The sequence below is a fragment of the Trichomonas vaginalis genome, chromosome VI (assembly GCF_026262505.1).
Source record: "Trichomonas vaginalis G3 chromosome VI, whole genome shotgun sequence".
Classification (NCBI taxonomy): Eukaryota; Parabasalia; order Trichomonadida; family Trichomonadidae; genus Trichomonas; species Trichomonas vaginalis.
This window is the reverse complement of record NC_067208.1, coordinates 520,249-535,453: the sequence shown is the minus strand read 5'-3', so window position 1 is coordinate 535,453 and position 15,205 is coordinate 520,249. Positions and strand designations below refer to the sequence as shown.

Below are 15,205 nucleotides of genomic sequence, written 5' to 3'. Positions count from 1 at the left end.
CTTGAGGTTCTTAAAACTGATGACTCTGAAGAATTCCTTAATTTATTTAACAAAGATCAAAATTTATTCAATACAAGCAATGCAAATTATGGAATTGATATAGGTACGTTTTCGGTCTTGTTCAACTCGATCAATATTGTCCAAAAATGTATCGAACTTAAGATTTTAACTGATAAAGCCAAAATTCTTCTTTATTGCTCATCAAACAAGGACATGCATGATTTGGCAGTACAAAATGATATTTCATATACTAAAGAACAGATTTTAAATCAAAAGAATTTTTTCATTCCATATCATTTTGGAGATATTTATAATTATAGAAAATTGCCTGATTCAATTATGATTGATGATCATATAGAAATGGCAATTAGAAACTATGACATAATATCTTTTCAAATAATAGGTTCATATTATTATTTCAATGAACCGAATATTTTATTTTGTTCGTTGAAAAATCATAACAAATTTTGGACAGAATATTATTCTCACCCAAATAACATCAAAAAGTTAATCGACAAGAAAGAATATAATCAAATAAAAAGAGAAATATTATCAAAGGATGCTGAAGATCCAATCATGCAAAACATCTTGCAACTTGATTCAAAAAAGTTCTTTTCTCCAAATTACGTGAATGAACAAATTATATATCCTTTTATCATCGATAATTGCCAAGTTTTCCTTGGAAGTGAGGAATGTAATGGATCTACTTTAAAAATTAGAGAAAATGAATATTTTAGTTTGACAAATTATCAAGAATTTTGTGAAAAACTTCCAGCAGGTCTTAAACCATATTTTAGAAAAAGTAATGAATTATATCAAGTACATATAAAATATGATATAGAAAATTGCGATAAAACAATTCAACCGAAGATGTTATTTTCAGTTTATTCCAGTGATTATAAACAATTTAAGATCATTATGAACGAAACTCCAACATGGATAAAAACCACAGAAAACAATTCAATTTCAATTTGCCAGCTCAAATATTGTACTGAAGACCTTTGGACAAATGTTTTCTTAAAAAATTTAAAAAATTTTATAAATGGGGAAATATTTCTGATGAGGTTTTTTCACAATTTATTAAATTTAAACCTACAAGTCAAAAAAGTGACATCAAATCTTTATTTGACAAGCTCCCAGGAATCAAATACTTTCATCCATTTTCACCTAACGACAAAAAAAAGTACATGAAATACAATAAAGAAACCATTGAGTGGCTAATATGGATACCACCTACTACCCCAGACTTTATTAAAAAGTCAAGTTACATTGAAATTGATGCCTCTTTTTTCTTTGAACCCTATATTATAATGGTCCCATTGGCAATAATATATAATATAGGTTTTCCGTTGGGATTAATGATTACTCCACACGAAAATAAAGAAGCTTATAGTGAATTTTTCCAAGTGATTATTAATGATACAGATATCACAAGAGAAGAGCTCCAAAAGCATCCGATCTTAGCGGATCAAGGATCTGCAATTAAATCTTTTTGTGAAAGTTTCGGACTCAAAAAGCTTCACTGTCTACGCCATTTTATGGAGAATTTTGGAGCTAATGGTGTATTAGCTGCTATTGTCTGTGACATTTTAACAGCCCAGACTAAAGATTTGTTTGATGGTGCATATAATTTATATGCCCCTGTTATAAATTATTGGCATCAAACTTCCCAAATTACTCCAAAAGAATTCAAAAAATGGAGTAAAATCCAAAATGAAAAACAGTCATTAGCACTGTATTTGAGAAACCCACGCATCTCATCTAGTAACCATATTGAATCTTTGCACAAACAACTGCAGCAAAAAATACATCAAAGATGTGCGATTTCTTTTTTGGAAAAACTCACTTGCATTACTGAATATTTGATTGAGCGTATAAATAAAAGCAATTATCCCGACAAGCAAAATGCAACAGTATATTATAATAAGATGAAAAAAGATGCAAAAAGAATCGTGACTTTTGAAAGACTAAATCTCAATGATGACAATACTATTGATTCAGTCATTACGAGGTTAGACAATTTTTCAAAAAACATTCCTTCAACACTCCCAAAGTATGGAATAAACATTCCAAACCAGTATGAGCTGGCTATTCGCCAATTAAAGAATATAAGATGGCCTGAATTAGCAAATATTCCAAGAATCTCTTCGTATAAAATCGAGTTCTTAAGCAATTCAGATGCCGAGATTCCAAAAATTGGCAACAAATCAATGAGATCAAAAGCTGCAATTCCTAAGAAGGTTGACAAATTCCTCACTCAATCAGTAGAACAAGAATTCACTCCAGAAGGCCTTCTTAATGAAAATATGAAGCTTTATTTCACATCAAAGCTGCTTGGACTCGGCTCGCTTGAGAAGGCATCATTGTTCCTTGAATTTTATATTAATAAAGAAGCAGGTGATATTTATGACGCCCAAAAATTTATAAATTTTTTGTTCGAAAAATCAAAGGACAAAAAATTTGTGAAAATTGTTAATGATTTCAAGAAATTTTATTAAATCAGAATACTCGATAAATGATTGGTGTAAATAGTAATTATTTTATTTTAATTATCTACTAAACAACTCTTCTTATATAAAGAGGGAAAGAGCTCAATTGAGGGAAGTAGCCCATTGAGGGAAGGAGCTTCATTGAGGGAAGGATATCCATTGAGGAAAAGAGCCCAATTGAGAGAAGGGAGCTCCTTGGAGGGAGAGTTACCTTGGATGGAGGGGCTCCTTGGAGGGAGGGAGAGGCTCCTTGGAGGGAGGGAGCTCATTGGAGGGAGGGAGATTCTCCTTGGTGGGAGGGAGAGGCTCCTTGGAGGGAGGGAGCTCTTTTGAGGGAGGGAGCTCCTTGGAGGGAAGAGCTACTTGGAGGGAGAGGCTCCTTGGAGGGAGGTTCTCCTTGGAGGGAAGAGCTCCTTGGAGTAAGGGAGCTACTTGGAGGGAGGGAGCTCCTTGGATAGAGAGGCTCCTTGAGTGAGGGAGCTACTTGGAGGGAGGGAGCTCCTTGGATAGAGAGGCTCCTTGAGTGAGGGAGCTACTTGGAGGGAGGGAGCTCCTTGGATAGAGAGGCTCCTTGAGTGAGGGAGCTACTTGGAGGGAGAGGCTCCTTGGAGGGAGGTTCTCCTTGGAGGGAAGAGCTACTTGGAGGGAGAGGCTCCTTGGAGGGAGGGAGCTCTTTTGAGGGAGGGAGCTCCTTGGAGGGAAGAGCTACTTGGAGGGAGAGGCTCCTTGGAGTAAGGGAGCTACTTGGAGGGAGGGAGCTCTTTTGAGGGAGAGGCTCCTTGGAGGGAGGTTCTCCTTGGAGGGAAGAGCTCCTTGGAGTAAGGGAGCTACTTGGAGGGAGGGAGCTCCTTGGATAGAGAGGCTCCTTGAGTGAGGGAGGTGCTCCTTGGAGGGAGGGAGGTTCTCCTTGGAGGGGGGAGCTACTTGGAGGGGGGAGCTCTTTTGAGGGAGGGAGCTCCATGGATGGAGGTGCTCCTTGGAGGGAGGGAGGTTCTCCTTGGAGGGAGGGAGAAGCTACTTGGAGGGAGGGAGAGGCTCCTTGGATAGAGAGGCTCCTTGAGTGAGGGAGGGAGCTCATTGGAGGGAGGGAGATTCTCCTTGGTGGGAGGGAGAGGCTCCTTGGAGGGAGGGAGCTCTTTTGAGGGAGGGAGCTCCATGGATGGAGGTGCTCCTTGGAGGGAAGAGCTCCTTGGAGGGAGGGAGAGGCTCCTTGGAGGGAGGTTCTCCTTGGAGGGAGGGAGCTACTTGGAGGGAGAGGCTCCTTGGAGGGAGGTTCTCCTTGGAGGGAAGAGCTACTTGGAGTGAGGGAGCTACTTGGAGGGAGGGAGGTTCTCCTTGGAGGGAGGGAGAGGCTCCTTGGAGGGGGGAGCTACTTGGAGGGAGGGAGGTTCTCCTTGGAGTGAGGGAGAAGCTACTTGGAGGGGGGAGCTACTTGGAGGGAGGGAGGTTCTCCTTGGAGGGAGGGAGAGGCTCCTTGGAGGGGGGAGCTACTTGGAGGGAGGGAGGTTCTCTTGGAGGGAGGGAGAGGCTCCTTGGAGGGGGGAGCTACTTGGAGGGAGGGAGAGGCTCCTTGGATAGAGAGGCTCCTTGAGTGAGGGAGGGAGCTCATTGGAGGGAGGGAGATTCTCCTTGGTGGGAGGGAGAGGCTCCTTGGAGGGAGGGAGCTCTTTTGAGGGAGGGAGCTCCATGGATGGAGGTGCTCCTTGGAGGGAAGAGCTCCTTGGAGGGAGGGAGAGGCTCCTTGGAGGGAGGTTCTCCTTGGAGGGAGGGAGCTACTTGGAGGGAGGTTCTCCTTGGAGGGAGGTTCTCCTTGGAGGGAAGAGCTACTTGGAGTGAGGGAGCTACTTGGAGGGAGGGAGCTCCTTGGAGGGAGGGAGGTTCTCCTTGGAGTGAGGGAGAAGCTACTTGGAGGGAGGGAGGTTCTCCTTGGAGGGAGGGAGAGGCTCCTTGGAGGGGGGAGCTACTTGGAGGGAGGGAGGTTCTCCTTGGAGTGAGGGAGAAGCTACTTGGAGGGGGGAGCTACTTGGAGGGAGGGAGGTTCTCCTTGGAGGGAGGGAGAGGCTCCTTGGAGGGGGGAGCTACTTGGAGGGAGGGAGGTTCTCCTTGGAGGGAGGGAGAGGCTCCTTGGAGGGGGGAGCTACTTGGAGGGAGGGAGGTTCTCTTGGAGGGAGGGAGAAGCTACTTGGAGGGGGGAGCTCCTTGGAGGGAGGGAGTTCCTTGGAGTGAGGGAGGTTCTCCTTGGAGTGAGGGAGGTTCTCCTTGGAGGGAGAGGCTCCTTGCAGGGAGGGAGCTACTTGGAGGGACGTAGCTCGTTGGAGGGATCGGCTCCTTGGAGAGAGGGAGCTACTTGGAGGGAGAGGAGATTTAAGTCTGTAGTGAGAGGAAGATTTAAGTCTGTAGTGAGAGGAAGATCTAAGTCTGTAGTGAGAGGAAGATTTAAGTCTGTAGTGAGAGGAAGATCTAAGTCTGTAGTGAGAGGAAGATTTAAGTCTGTAGTGAGAGGAAGATTTAAGTCTTGAGATCGGAAGATCTAAGTCTGTAGTGAGAGGAAGATTTAAGTCTGTAGTGAGAGGAAGATTTAAGTCTTGAGATCGGAAGATTTAAGTCTGTAGTGAGAGGAAGATTTAAGTCTTGAGATCGGAAGATCTAAGTCTGTAGTGAGAGGAAGATTTAAGTCTGTAGTGAGAGGAAGATCTAACAATAGCATTTAATAGACGCAGATGTTTTTGTTCCATTTTTTACTCTTAATTTTTCAATGACTTATTATTGCTTTTGAAATTAATCATCATTCATTGTTCTCTTTGAAACCCACAATGACCTTATCAAAACTTAATTTTTAATTCAAAATCTCAAAAGAAAAATCATGAGGATATAATAAAATGTACTAGTTGTTAACTATGATGCTTATATAATAATGAAATGAAATGACCTATCAATATTGCACTTTGCCTGTCAAAAGTTCCTCGCATCTCTTGAGGTGTGAGGAAGTTTCTCGACAGAGGAAACTTTCATATCGAATGTTGCCTCTGTCGAGATGTATCCCACAATCACCTTGTAATTCAATATCATTTTTTTTATTATAATTTTTTTTTATTAATTAAAATATTATATTTTAATTCCTGAACCATATTTTCAATTTGAATCCCTTTCTCACTAATGATTAAACAGATTATATCTTTCGAAAATAAGCGTTCATATTACACAATTGTCGGTCACAATTTCAAAATCTTCCCTTATTTACTGAAATTTTTAATACAGAATCATTAAGATGATCAATTGTAAAACGGTATAAAGCTTATTAGCGTTGAAACTAGAGTCATTCTTCATAGCGTTCAAATTTTTATTTGAAATAATGTAGTTAATGCTAAAATTGTAGTATTTACGTAGTGATAATCATATTCACACTGTAATTTATGTGATTATAATGCAAACCCACTAAGTAATTCTTTTGCTAAATTGAAATTGAAAATTTGATTATGCCATTTTGAGCTCGATGTATTAAATGTAAAACATTGTTCATATGAGAATTCAAAATTCAAAGACTGTTCTATATGTTAAGTTGCTTGAATTGTGAATTTGGAATTTTTATAAAAATATGGGCAAATAAGCTCGGCGTTGTCACATATTCACTCCCCTGAAGTTGTGCTTGAATCAGAAGTAATGCTAGTTTTCAAATTTTTTTCAAAATCGAGAAAATGATGAAAAATCTCTAATTTATTACATCCAAAATTTTAAATTTGAATTTTTTTTGGAAAATTTGTGATTCAATTTTCAATTTCTCCATGTAAAACTGAAAATATTAACAGATTAAATCATAGAATTAACTTATCAAATTCTGTTGTATTCATTTCTTGCGATGATTCCGTTCAAAAGCTTTGTTTAAATCTATTTATTTTAATAATAATAAAATAGATAGATCTCCGCTATGAAAACATGATACCATGCTGATATGAAATATCAGTTAACATATAAGTAAAAAGTTTCTACAATTAATAAGAAATGTATTAATAACTTTTTATTTTAACTATATTGAAACTTTTTATATGCATTCTGGCCAGTAAAGATCCAGAGAACCACATCTGCATCAATTTATGCTGAAGAATTCTAGATTTCATTATTCTTTTGAAAGACATCCAGATATCTTCAGCATAAATGAATTACATACATGTTCTCTCGCTCTTTGTGAACCACCTACCACAACAACATTACCTTAGGGCAAAGTTCTGCTGAAGTCTCCCATATGATGAGAAAGAAACTTTAGAGCAGCTTGCCATATCCGATTAATTACACAATCCCTAGCCATTTGGGGACTAGGGAGCCATAGTAAGAGTATTATAAGGCAAAGTCCTTCCGAGGTCTCTCATCAAATGCGAGACTTCGGAAGGACTTTGCCTCATTCGAGTAATTCTACTATACCGTTGCAGCTAGGCTGCATAGATATTGCGCTTCTGGCTTGCAGAACTCTCATGGTAGACTAAGCGGAGATCTGATGCCGAAATCACTTGCTGATGTGGATGGAGCAGCACTATGATTGGCCAGACCAAAGGCTGCGTAGCATCTCAGCAAGTAGATTATCGGCGGTGACTCCAGCTATGGTCCACCATGAGATTATGAAACTTGCGATTTGGCGGGAAAGCTTTGCCCTTTACGAGTAAAATCACATCCGACACCTTTGCTGGATCAAGAAGTAGTGGTATACAATAAGTGTTGGGATTGCAAAAATGAATCTGAATAGACTCAAAAGTAAGAGAGACAGGGGTGAGATAACCGGTAAGAGTCAATGGAAAGTATCGAAGGCGTCTCTAGTTTGAAAGCACAAACAGCTGCGGGGAATTAGTGTTGAGCCTTAATGATATTGATCATCAGAAACTATTTCTTACTACACTTATCATCATTACATGTTGTGCGATGTAATAACTAAGAAAGAAATAGCTCAGGAGATCAATGAAATATTCTTTGGCTAGCTCTTCGAAACCAACTCTTTTCTTCATGTTTTGTCATTGCATGTTGTGCGGTGCAATTAATAATGAAGATTTTCTTGGCTGCTCGAGAGAGAAAACCAAATAAAAAATGGCGCCTCCTTTTCTTTCAAATTTCCCCGCCAACCGAAATATCCATTCAAATCTTCCCGCAAATATAATTGCTTTCAATTTCTGTGACAATTAAAATTCGTCCAAAATATAACATTAAGATAGGTTATCCAATGTGATAGAATAATTACACGCTTATTTGCAATTATTCCCCAAATCAATTCTATTTTAAGTCAAATCACTCTGTAAACCACCAATAAATGATATGACATATATACAAATACTCACTAAAATCTATGTTTATGCTCAAAACTAGAATAATACATCAACTTAGATATTGAAGATTCAGATCAACCAATAACTTATGTCATCCAAGTCTGACTATTGCATGGCTTAAACACGGCCCCAAACGCTACGACCAGATTCAACAGTTTTCCTCAATAACAGGTTTCACCGCACAAAACTGGATTTTGGAGGGTAGCACACTAAAAAAATTATTCCAAATTTAGCCATGATTTCTATATCAAAAACATTCTATATTAAGAACTCTTTCATTTTGATTTTTTTTCGAAATTCATGGGTAATCCATCATCTCAAACTATAAATTTTGAAAAAATTGCAAAACTCTCACAATATGAATAGATTTGCATCAAAATATTTTTTGTAGTTCTAGAATAGTAATTCGGTTAGTAATTAACAGATATTTTTTATTCATTCAGCAAAAAGTTGCTATTATATGTAGTAATCACAAAAACAGGCCATGCTAATATACATGAATAATGACTATGATTTGAAAAATTATCGAATGAAAAAATGAATTTAATCAAAATAGATAAACAAATTTACCATTAAATTTATCTACATACCAATAAGATTTACACATATGGTTACAATAGTTTGTATTTATATTAAGTGGACAATTATTTTCAAAGATAATCTTCAATTATTCCTTCCATATCAAAAAAACATCACAAATTACTTGGGAGAAACGTTATCTATATTCATGCATAACTAAACCTCCTAAATAATGCAAATATTGAATTGAATTTTATTGCAAATCTTTGTTCATCATATTTTATTAATAATAGATTGACAGCTCATAGTTGATACTTAATCCAATCATAAACAATAAAGTTTATGAGATTTTTATTCAAATTTAAGTTAAAATAGTTAAATTAAATTCAATTTAAAATGTTTCCACAACATAAGAATTTTTTATTGGGTTCATATCCTTGTCTATTCATAAAGAATATGTTGATAATGAACAATTGGAATGATTGAGCATTTTTCAGTCATTTACAAGTATTTGTACTAAGAAAGAAAAAATAGTATCAGTATTCATCACAATGTTTAGTATTGCTACATAGAAATCTAAAATTACTTGAATTTGTTAGTTAGCATATAGATTTTAATTCATTTATTATTAGTATTGAATATTTTTTATTCTAAATAATTTTAAATCATTATATTAGCCATTTTTAAAAGATATTTCAATCCCAAATCCCTCAATTTTTAGTTTTTAAAGATTTTTTACAATAAATCATTTTAAATACAATTCGTAGCAGTTTATTAAGTAAATCGTATATTGGTAAAATTAAAATGGTAAAACTACAATTTTCAAATTTTTTTGTCAGAAATTTGAAACTGGATGCCCTTAGAGATTAAGCTCATTATTCTTCAATGTCATCATATATTATTAAAGAAATACCAAACTAATCCAAGTTTTAAAATATGCTACTGAATTGGCACTATTGTTAAGAGATTTCAAAATTTTGAAGCTCAAAGATGCTTTCTACCTATAGGATTTACATGAATATATAACTGAATCATTCCAAAACCTAATATTTAATAAAAAAAAATTAAAAAATATTGAAAGTATAAAAAATAAATAGTACATACATTGAAAATTTGTTTGGCTTAATTCTTTTTGTATTTGGCAATATTTCATTTTTGGCGGTTAAACGGCTTGGTCGAATCTCCTTTTTGGATTTTAATTATATTTTCGCACGAATCATACTATGTAAATACCAATTTTGATGCGAGCCTGGAATCAACGTTTTTGAAATGCAAAAATTTTTCTTTAGTAAATTCATAAAAAATATGATAAATAGATACTACATTGTATAAAAATAATATTTAATTTATTTAATTTGACTTTTATTTCCTTAAACTATCTCATTAGGTCATGATATCAAAAACAAATAAAAAGTACAAAGTATTTATATTCAGTATGTGCTCTAACTAGTGATGCTATTCTCGCATTCTAGAACACGATATTCATCGAGTTATGATTTAAACAAAAATTACCACCAAAATAAAAGTGACGATGATCCCTGGAAATGAAGGGTAATTGGGGCGTAAGGTACAGTCCAGACTGAAATAAGGGATTCTTTTCGATTGGTTATTTGATAATAAATGGGAAGCTTTATGGAATCAACCTTCCCAGATTGGTTCTGAGTGATGATTTTTCTCTGGCCAAACATTGTGTATCGTCCAATTACTTTTTCCTCAACTTCTCCATCTTGATCTCAGTTCTCTTGAAGATCCTAAGATGACTCATTAAGCTGCGCTCTAGGACTACCTTGCGCTTGGTTTACAAACGATCATAAAATTTTTCCAGAAGTTGTTACTTTATCTGATAGCATGAAAACACATGATTCAAGTCATGTTGTACGTTATTATATTTCACGTTTACAAAACAAAACAGCAAATATCCAACGAATAAAGTCATTTATACAGAAGCATCCTTTGATTGAACACTCATAAATGTTGTTTTTACTCTTCTTACTGAATTTAAAGGATAAAAATCACAAAGAGTCGGTGATTGATATATGGTTTACACAACCTCTTATTTTTCTGAGAAAAGATCGATTCATAATTCCTAAAAACTTATATTTTTAAATATTTTTCATAATTTTCCTTTTTTTCCATTGAAATGGAATAATAATATTTGTATAAATGAAAGACAGAGAGAAAAGCTAGATTTCTAAAGCGATACTTTTTCAAGGTGCATAATCCTATTGAGGGATAGTTTGGTTAATATGAATCAAGATTGTTTGGAAAAAAAAGGGCAGTCTGAGATATGATACATGAATATAAACCATTACTAATACGTGTTTTAAATGCATATTCATTTCATCGGGATTTTCCAAAAAAAAAAGAGTATCGAATATAAATGAATCGAGTTTTTACATGGGAATTAACTTCAGACGATAATTCAACATACTGGGAAGACAACAATCATGATCTCAGCCTCTGCTTGACGTATTCAAGAGAAAATGGGAAAAAATTCGTGATCGATATAGAGTTTATTGCAGGAAATCCCAAAAACATCTACATCGAAGGAAGGCTTTACATGCAGGTTCCAAACAACCAGTATTTAGAAATCGGTCGTCTTTTACCTCTTTTTTATAATTGTAAATACCCCGAACACAAAGAGATTTCAACAGATAAAATGCTTATGTTTAATCCTACGAACAAATACTTATTTAAATATTACATTACAGAAACGAGACACCCCGTTCCTAAGGGTTTAGAAAATAAGCATAACCTGTGTTACTTCAATGCCGCTATTCAGCCATTGGTTAACATCCCTATCTTCCGAAAATTCATATTCGACATTCCAATTGGTGATCGCAGCCTTGCAGATAACGTTGTTTTAAGTCAATTACAGCGGTTGTTTGGTCTGATGCAAATTTCTCCATTCCAGACACACAACATCAACGACTTAGCTGCATCGTTCGGCTGGGGCCAAGATTTCAAGAATTATCGAGCAGATTCAATCGAATTTCTTGATTATTTCTTTGATCGTCTCAAAATTCTTCTTCTAAAGTACCCGGAAAGCAACAGAAAATTCTACGATCTGATCAATACAGTCTACTCAAATGATACACAGTGCATTTTTCAACCAATAATTCGAACTACACTTAAAGGAAAGACATTGGCAGAATCTGTCCAAGGCTTCTTCAATGAAGAGAACAATACCAGGCGAATCGAGAAGCTACCAATGATCTTTTTCGTTCAATTAGTTTATGATGATTCTCTTGTCAGAACATTCTCATATTCAACTATTTTGGACTTGAAGCCATATTGTTCCAATCAAGACCAAGTGGCCAAATACAAGCTCATTGGCTTCATTGTCTACAAAGCACCGCATTATCAAGCAATAGTTGTTAATGAAAGCGGTCCTTTCAACAGATGGTTCAACCTTTCAGACGAGTACGTTCGAGAAATTGAGAAACAAACGATCATTAACTACAATACTCCAGAATCAGGTTATGTCCGGTTATTTATCTTCGCTAGAACTTCAAATTACAAGGAAATCATGACCGAAATACCTGATTCTGCCGTTCCGAAGGCAATCCATGACGAAAAAAACATGTCAATCAGTTCATATTACTTCAAAAACCATAAATCCTTTGGATACTACACTAACGAAGATCTAATTGAAGTCTGCAAGTCAGGTTCATGCAAGATATCTGAGAAATTCATTCACAGAGTCGAAGTTCCAGAAGAATCAAATGAATATCTCAAATATTTGAAAGAAGACCTTCAGAAACGTGGCCTTGATATTGATCAAGATGAAATATCATGCTGGATGACCGACAGAACAAACCATTTACCATTATATAAAATTATTTCAATGGTCGACTACAATCAACAAGTTGTTTTCGTTATTCCCAACAAGTCAGAGCCAATCCTTCAAGACGAAACAAAAACAAACAGAATTTTATTTTTCATTTTATATTCTGCGATTACGAACGATTACAAGTACATGGGATTCGAATTCTTCCATGAATCATCAACACTATCCGATATACGATCACGCGTTTCTACTCTTTTGAATGGCTGTAATACATATAGATTATTTTATAAGAACAACAGCTATTTAGAAGAGTTATTACCAGAATCTGAACAAATGGTCAAAGATTTCGTATCCAAATCGTTCTTTTACGTTCAGATTTACTCTGATGAAGAAAGATCAGCTTCTCCGATCAAATCCCAGCCAGAACTCGACTTCATTAAGATCGATGATCTCTGTCCATGCATTCTTTCATCAGTATCCATGATGAAAAGTGCAATTACGATTAATTTCGTTGATTTTTACGGTCATACCGTTCCATTGGCCATTCCTCGCACTTTTACATTCCAAAAGTTGCGAAAATATGTTCCAAAGGCATTCAATTCCTTGATTTCCCAAAACAACGAAGAAAAAGAAGACGATGAAGAGAAAAGTGTTGTTACAATTGATTTCATGTTCAAAGATCCACGAATCATGCGTCCATGCGGGTTAATCATTCCTCCCAATTACGAAGTCACTCATTTCCCACAGAATTCCACCGTATTCTTCTCCAAACAGAGATTGATGCAGAAACATTTCCTTTTCATCATCGAAATCGTGAAAGATCCATTTAATCCAATTTTCAGAAGAATCCAAATCATGAGTGGTACAGATATCGGAACAATTGTTAATAAATTCCAGGAAGAAGAGCCAGGACTTGTTCCAGATCATAGATTCTATTTACTTCGCAAATGGAACAACACATTTTCTATAAACACTGAGAAATCAAAGATCAGAACAGAAATGACAGCTATTGGAAAGAGTTCAGTTCTTGAGATTATTTCTCTTTCTCATACACCTAATGAAGATGAAATTGTTCTCAGATGTTTTGTTTGTTTCTACGGATTGGATGGAATCACCACAATTCCATCATCAGAACCATTCTGTGTCATTGTCAACAAAACAGACGGAAATTCTGAAATCAAAACAAAGATTTCTGAACATTTACAAGTTAAGAAAGACTGGGAATTCAAAGTTGCATTGTTTGAAGACGGAACAATCCTTCGTGTTGATGATTTAGCAATTTCACTAAAGAATCCACAGCAGTACTTCATTGCACTCAGAGATCCAGATGCAGTTTATGATAACAAACCTATTTCTTACCACATGACATATGACTGTCTTAAGATTTATAATTAATCTTTTTATTTATTTATTATTATTTATTAAATTCTTATTAATGTTCTTTTTTTCCTTGTCAACAAAATATTTTATATTAAGAATGAACTTCACTTTATCCCTTTAATCAAACATACTAAAACTTTATATTAAGGGTGGATTATATATGACTGCTTTAAGATCTATAATTGATATTAAAGGATTATTATTTTCGTCTGGAAAAAGTGACAAAATTATTATTTTCGTCAGAAGAAAATGATAATTTTTTATTTTTAGGGTCATTCTAAAGAGATAAATTTATGAGATCGCAATGCAATGATACCTGCTTGAATTGCATCGTATCTATTATGATATTTTGATGAAAATAAATTGAATAGTTTGAGTTGATAATTTTGACTTCGCTAAAAAAAATTGACTAGAAATTTACATAAAATGAAACAGTTTGAAGTTGGAACTAGAATGTTAACATGCAAAAGGAGCTATTAAATAAAGTTGCGTATGCGTAGATTGCACTTAAATTAATAGAAATAGAGTTATAGTTCAATAATTCAGATGCCAGAAAAAAATGATGATTTTGTCACTTTTCCAGACGAAATGATAATGCCCCATTTTAATGCTATATTGTATGATGAAAATCGAAATGTTGGCAAAATGTGAATGTCTAAGTGAAAAAATGTTATTTTTAGATCAATGATCGGAATAAGTTGTTATTCCAGACATTAAAAAATTACGTTTTCTATCCAAATAAATATGAAATATTCATAGATGAGAATTTTCTTTGCTGCAACTGTTCAAACATGGTTGGATTATTCTCAGAAAATCCTCTTTCTTGGTATTGCGTTAGACATGCGGTATCCCAATCTTTTAACCTTGATTTTTCATTACCTTTTCCATTTGTAGCTCATAAATATGTAATGCAAAGTTTTATTGATAAAACTGGTTGTTGTTGGGCTTATCCCATTTCATGGAACATTTATTATGGCGATAATTTTTCTAGTTTGACGAAGCTGACATCTGAAACTAACAACACAATTCTTTCTACTCGTGGTGTTAGTTTTGAGTTTGAAGTTCCAAAATTTCGTGCATCTGTTATAAGATTCGAAATGACGAAAGCAAGCGACACTCGCTGCTATTTTGGTTTTTCACGTTTCGATTTTTTAGGAGAAGTTGGTTTCGATATCGATTATTGTCAGAGTAATTTATGCAGGGGTTCAATATACTATTTAAATATTCTCTTATGTGATTTGTTCTTTATTACCGATTTCTAATATATTTACGCCCACTTGACACACTCTTTTTCTGACATTATCAAACTTGTGAAAAGGATTTTACCGTTAAATGAATTGAATTTTCTCCTTTTTAAATAAACCTGAATCAAATATTTTATAATTCTCATCAATTCAGAATTTTTTAATGCTTCGCTTACGCCCATCTGACTATAATTCAAATTTTTGACAACTGATGTGAAGCATCATTAAAAATTACCCTTAAATATCTGAATTGAAAGTCATGTCATAGGGGTGCATGTGCAATTTTAATGAAACTTGTTTTGTACTCTTCAAAACAATTTGAAGTGATTGATATTTTTCATATATGCAACAATCATGTTAGATACTATATGATGATTTACAATAACTTATTATAGAATAATAATATTAACTTTTTGACATAGAAGATTTGTTCATTAAGCTAGCGCTCTAAGGTATCTTATAGATTAAATAAATATG

At 35.1% G+C, this 15,205-nt stretch overlaps 4 protein-coding genes across 4 annotated transcripts, besides 4 other annotated features; 2 read left to right on the top strand and 2 right to left on the bottom strand.

The window, feature by feature from the left end:
- Nucleotides 1-1,310: 1,310 nt before the first annotated feature.
- TVAGG3_0779110 (uncharacterized protein) lies at nucleotides 1,311-2,498 on the top strand (the record flags this gene model as incomplete). Its single annotated transcript, XM_001323864.1, has 1 exon — nucleotides 1,311-2,498. One exon carries the CDS (start codon nucleotides 1,311-1,313, stop codon nucleotides 2,496-2,498), a length of 1,188 nt encoding a protein of 395 aa, XP_001323899.1.
- Nucleotides 2,499-3,021: 523 nt separating this feature from the next.
- On the bottom strand, nucleotides 3,022-3,567 carry TVAGG3_0779100 (uncharacterized protein; the record flags this gene model as incomplete). The annotated part of the gene is made up of 1 exon (XM_001323865.1): nucleotides 3,022-3,567. The coding sequence occupies one exon, from the start codon at nucleotides 3,565-3,567 to the stop codon at nucleotides 3,022-3,024; it is 546 nt and encodes a 181-aa protein (XP_001323900.1).
- A 333-nt stretch (nucleotides 3,568-3,900) lies between these two features.
- On the bottom strand, nucleotides 3,901-4,098 carry TVAGG3_0779090 (uncharacterized protein; the record flags this gene model as incomplete). Its single annotated transcript, XM_001323866.1, has 1 exon — nucleotides 3,901-4,098. One exon carries the CDS (start codon nucleotides 4,096-4,098, stop codon nucleotides 3,901-3,903), a length of 198 nt encoding a protein of 65 aa, XP_001323901.1.
- Nucleotides 4,099-5,406: 1,308 nt separating this feature from the next.
- Nucleotides 5,407-5,529: a mobile genetic element.
- A 992-nt stretch (nucleotides 5,530-6,521) lies between these two features.
- Nucleotides 6,522-6,778: a mobile genetic element.
- Nucleotides 6,779-6,824: 46 nt separating this feature from the next.
- Nucleotides 6,825-6,900: a mobile genetic element.
- Nucleotides 6,901-9,691: 2,791 nt separating this feature from the next.
- Nucleotides 9,692-14,847, top strand: TVAGG3_0779050 (Clan CA, family C19, ubiquitin hydrolase-like cysteine peptidase family; the record flags this gene model as incomplete). The annotated part of the gene is made up of 1 exon (XM_001323867.1): nucleotides 10,695-13,499. One exon carries the CDS (start codon nucleotides 10,695-10,697, stop codon nucleotides 13,497-13,499), a length of 2,805 nt encoding a protein of 934 aa, XP_001323902.1.
- Nucleotides 14,848-14,893: 46 nt separating this feature from the next.
- Nucleotides 14,894-15,009: a mobile genetic element.
- Between the last annotated feature and the right edge of the window lie 196 nt (nucleotides 15,010-15,205).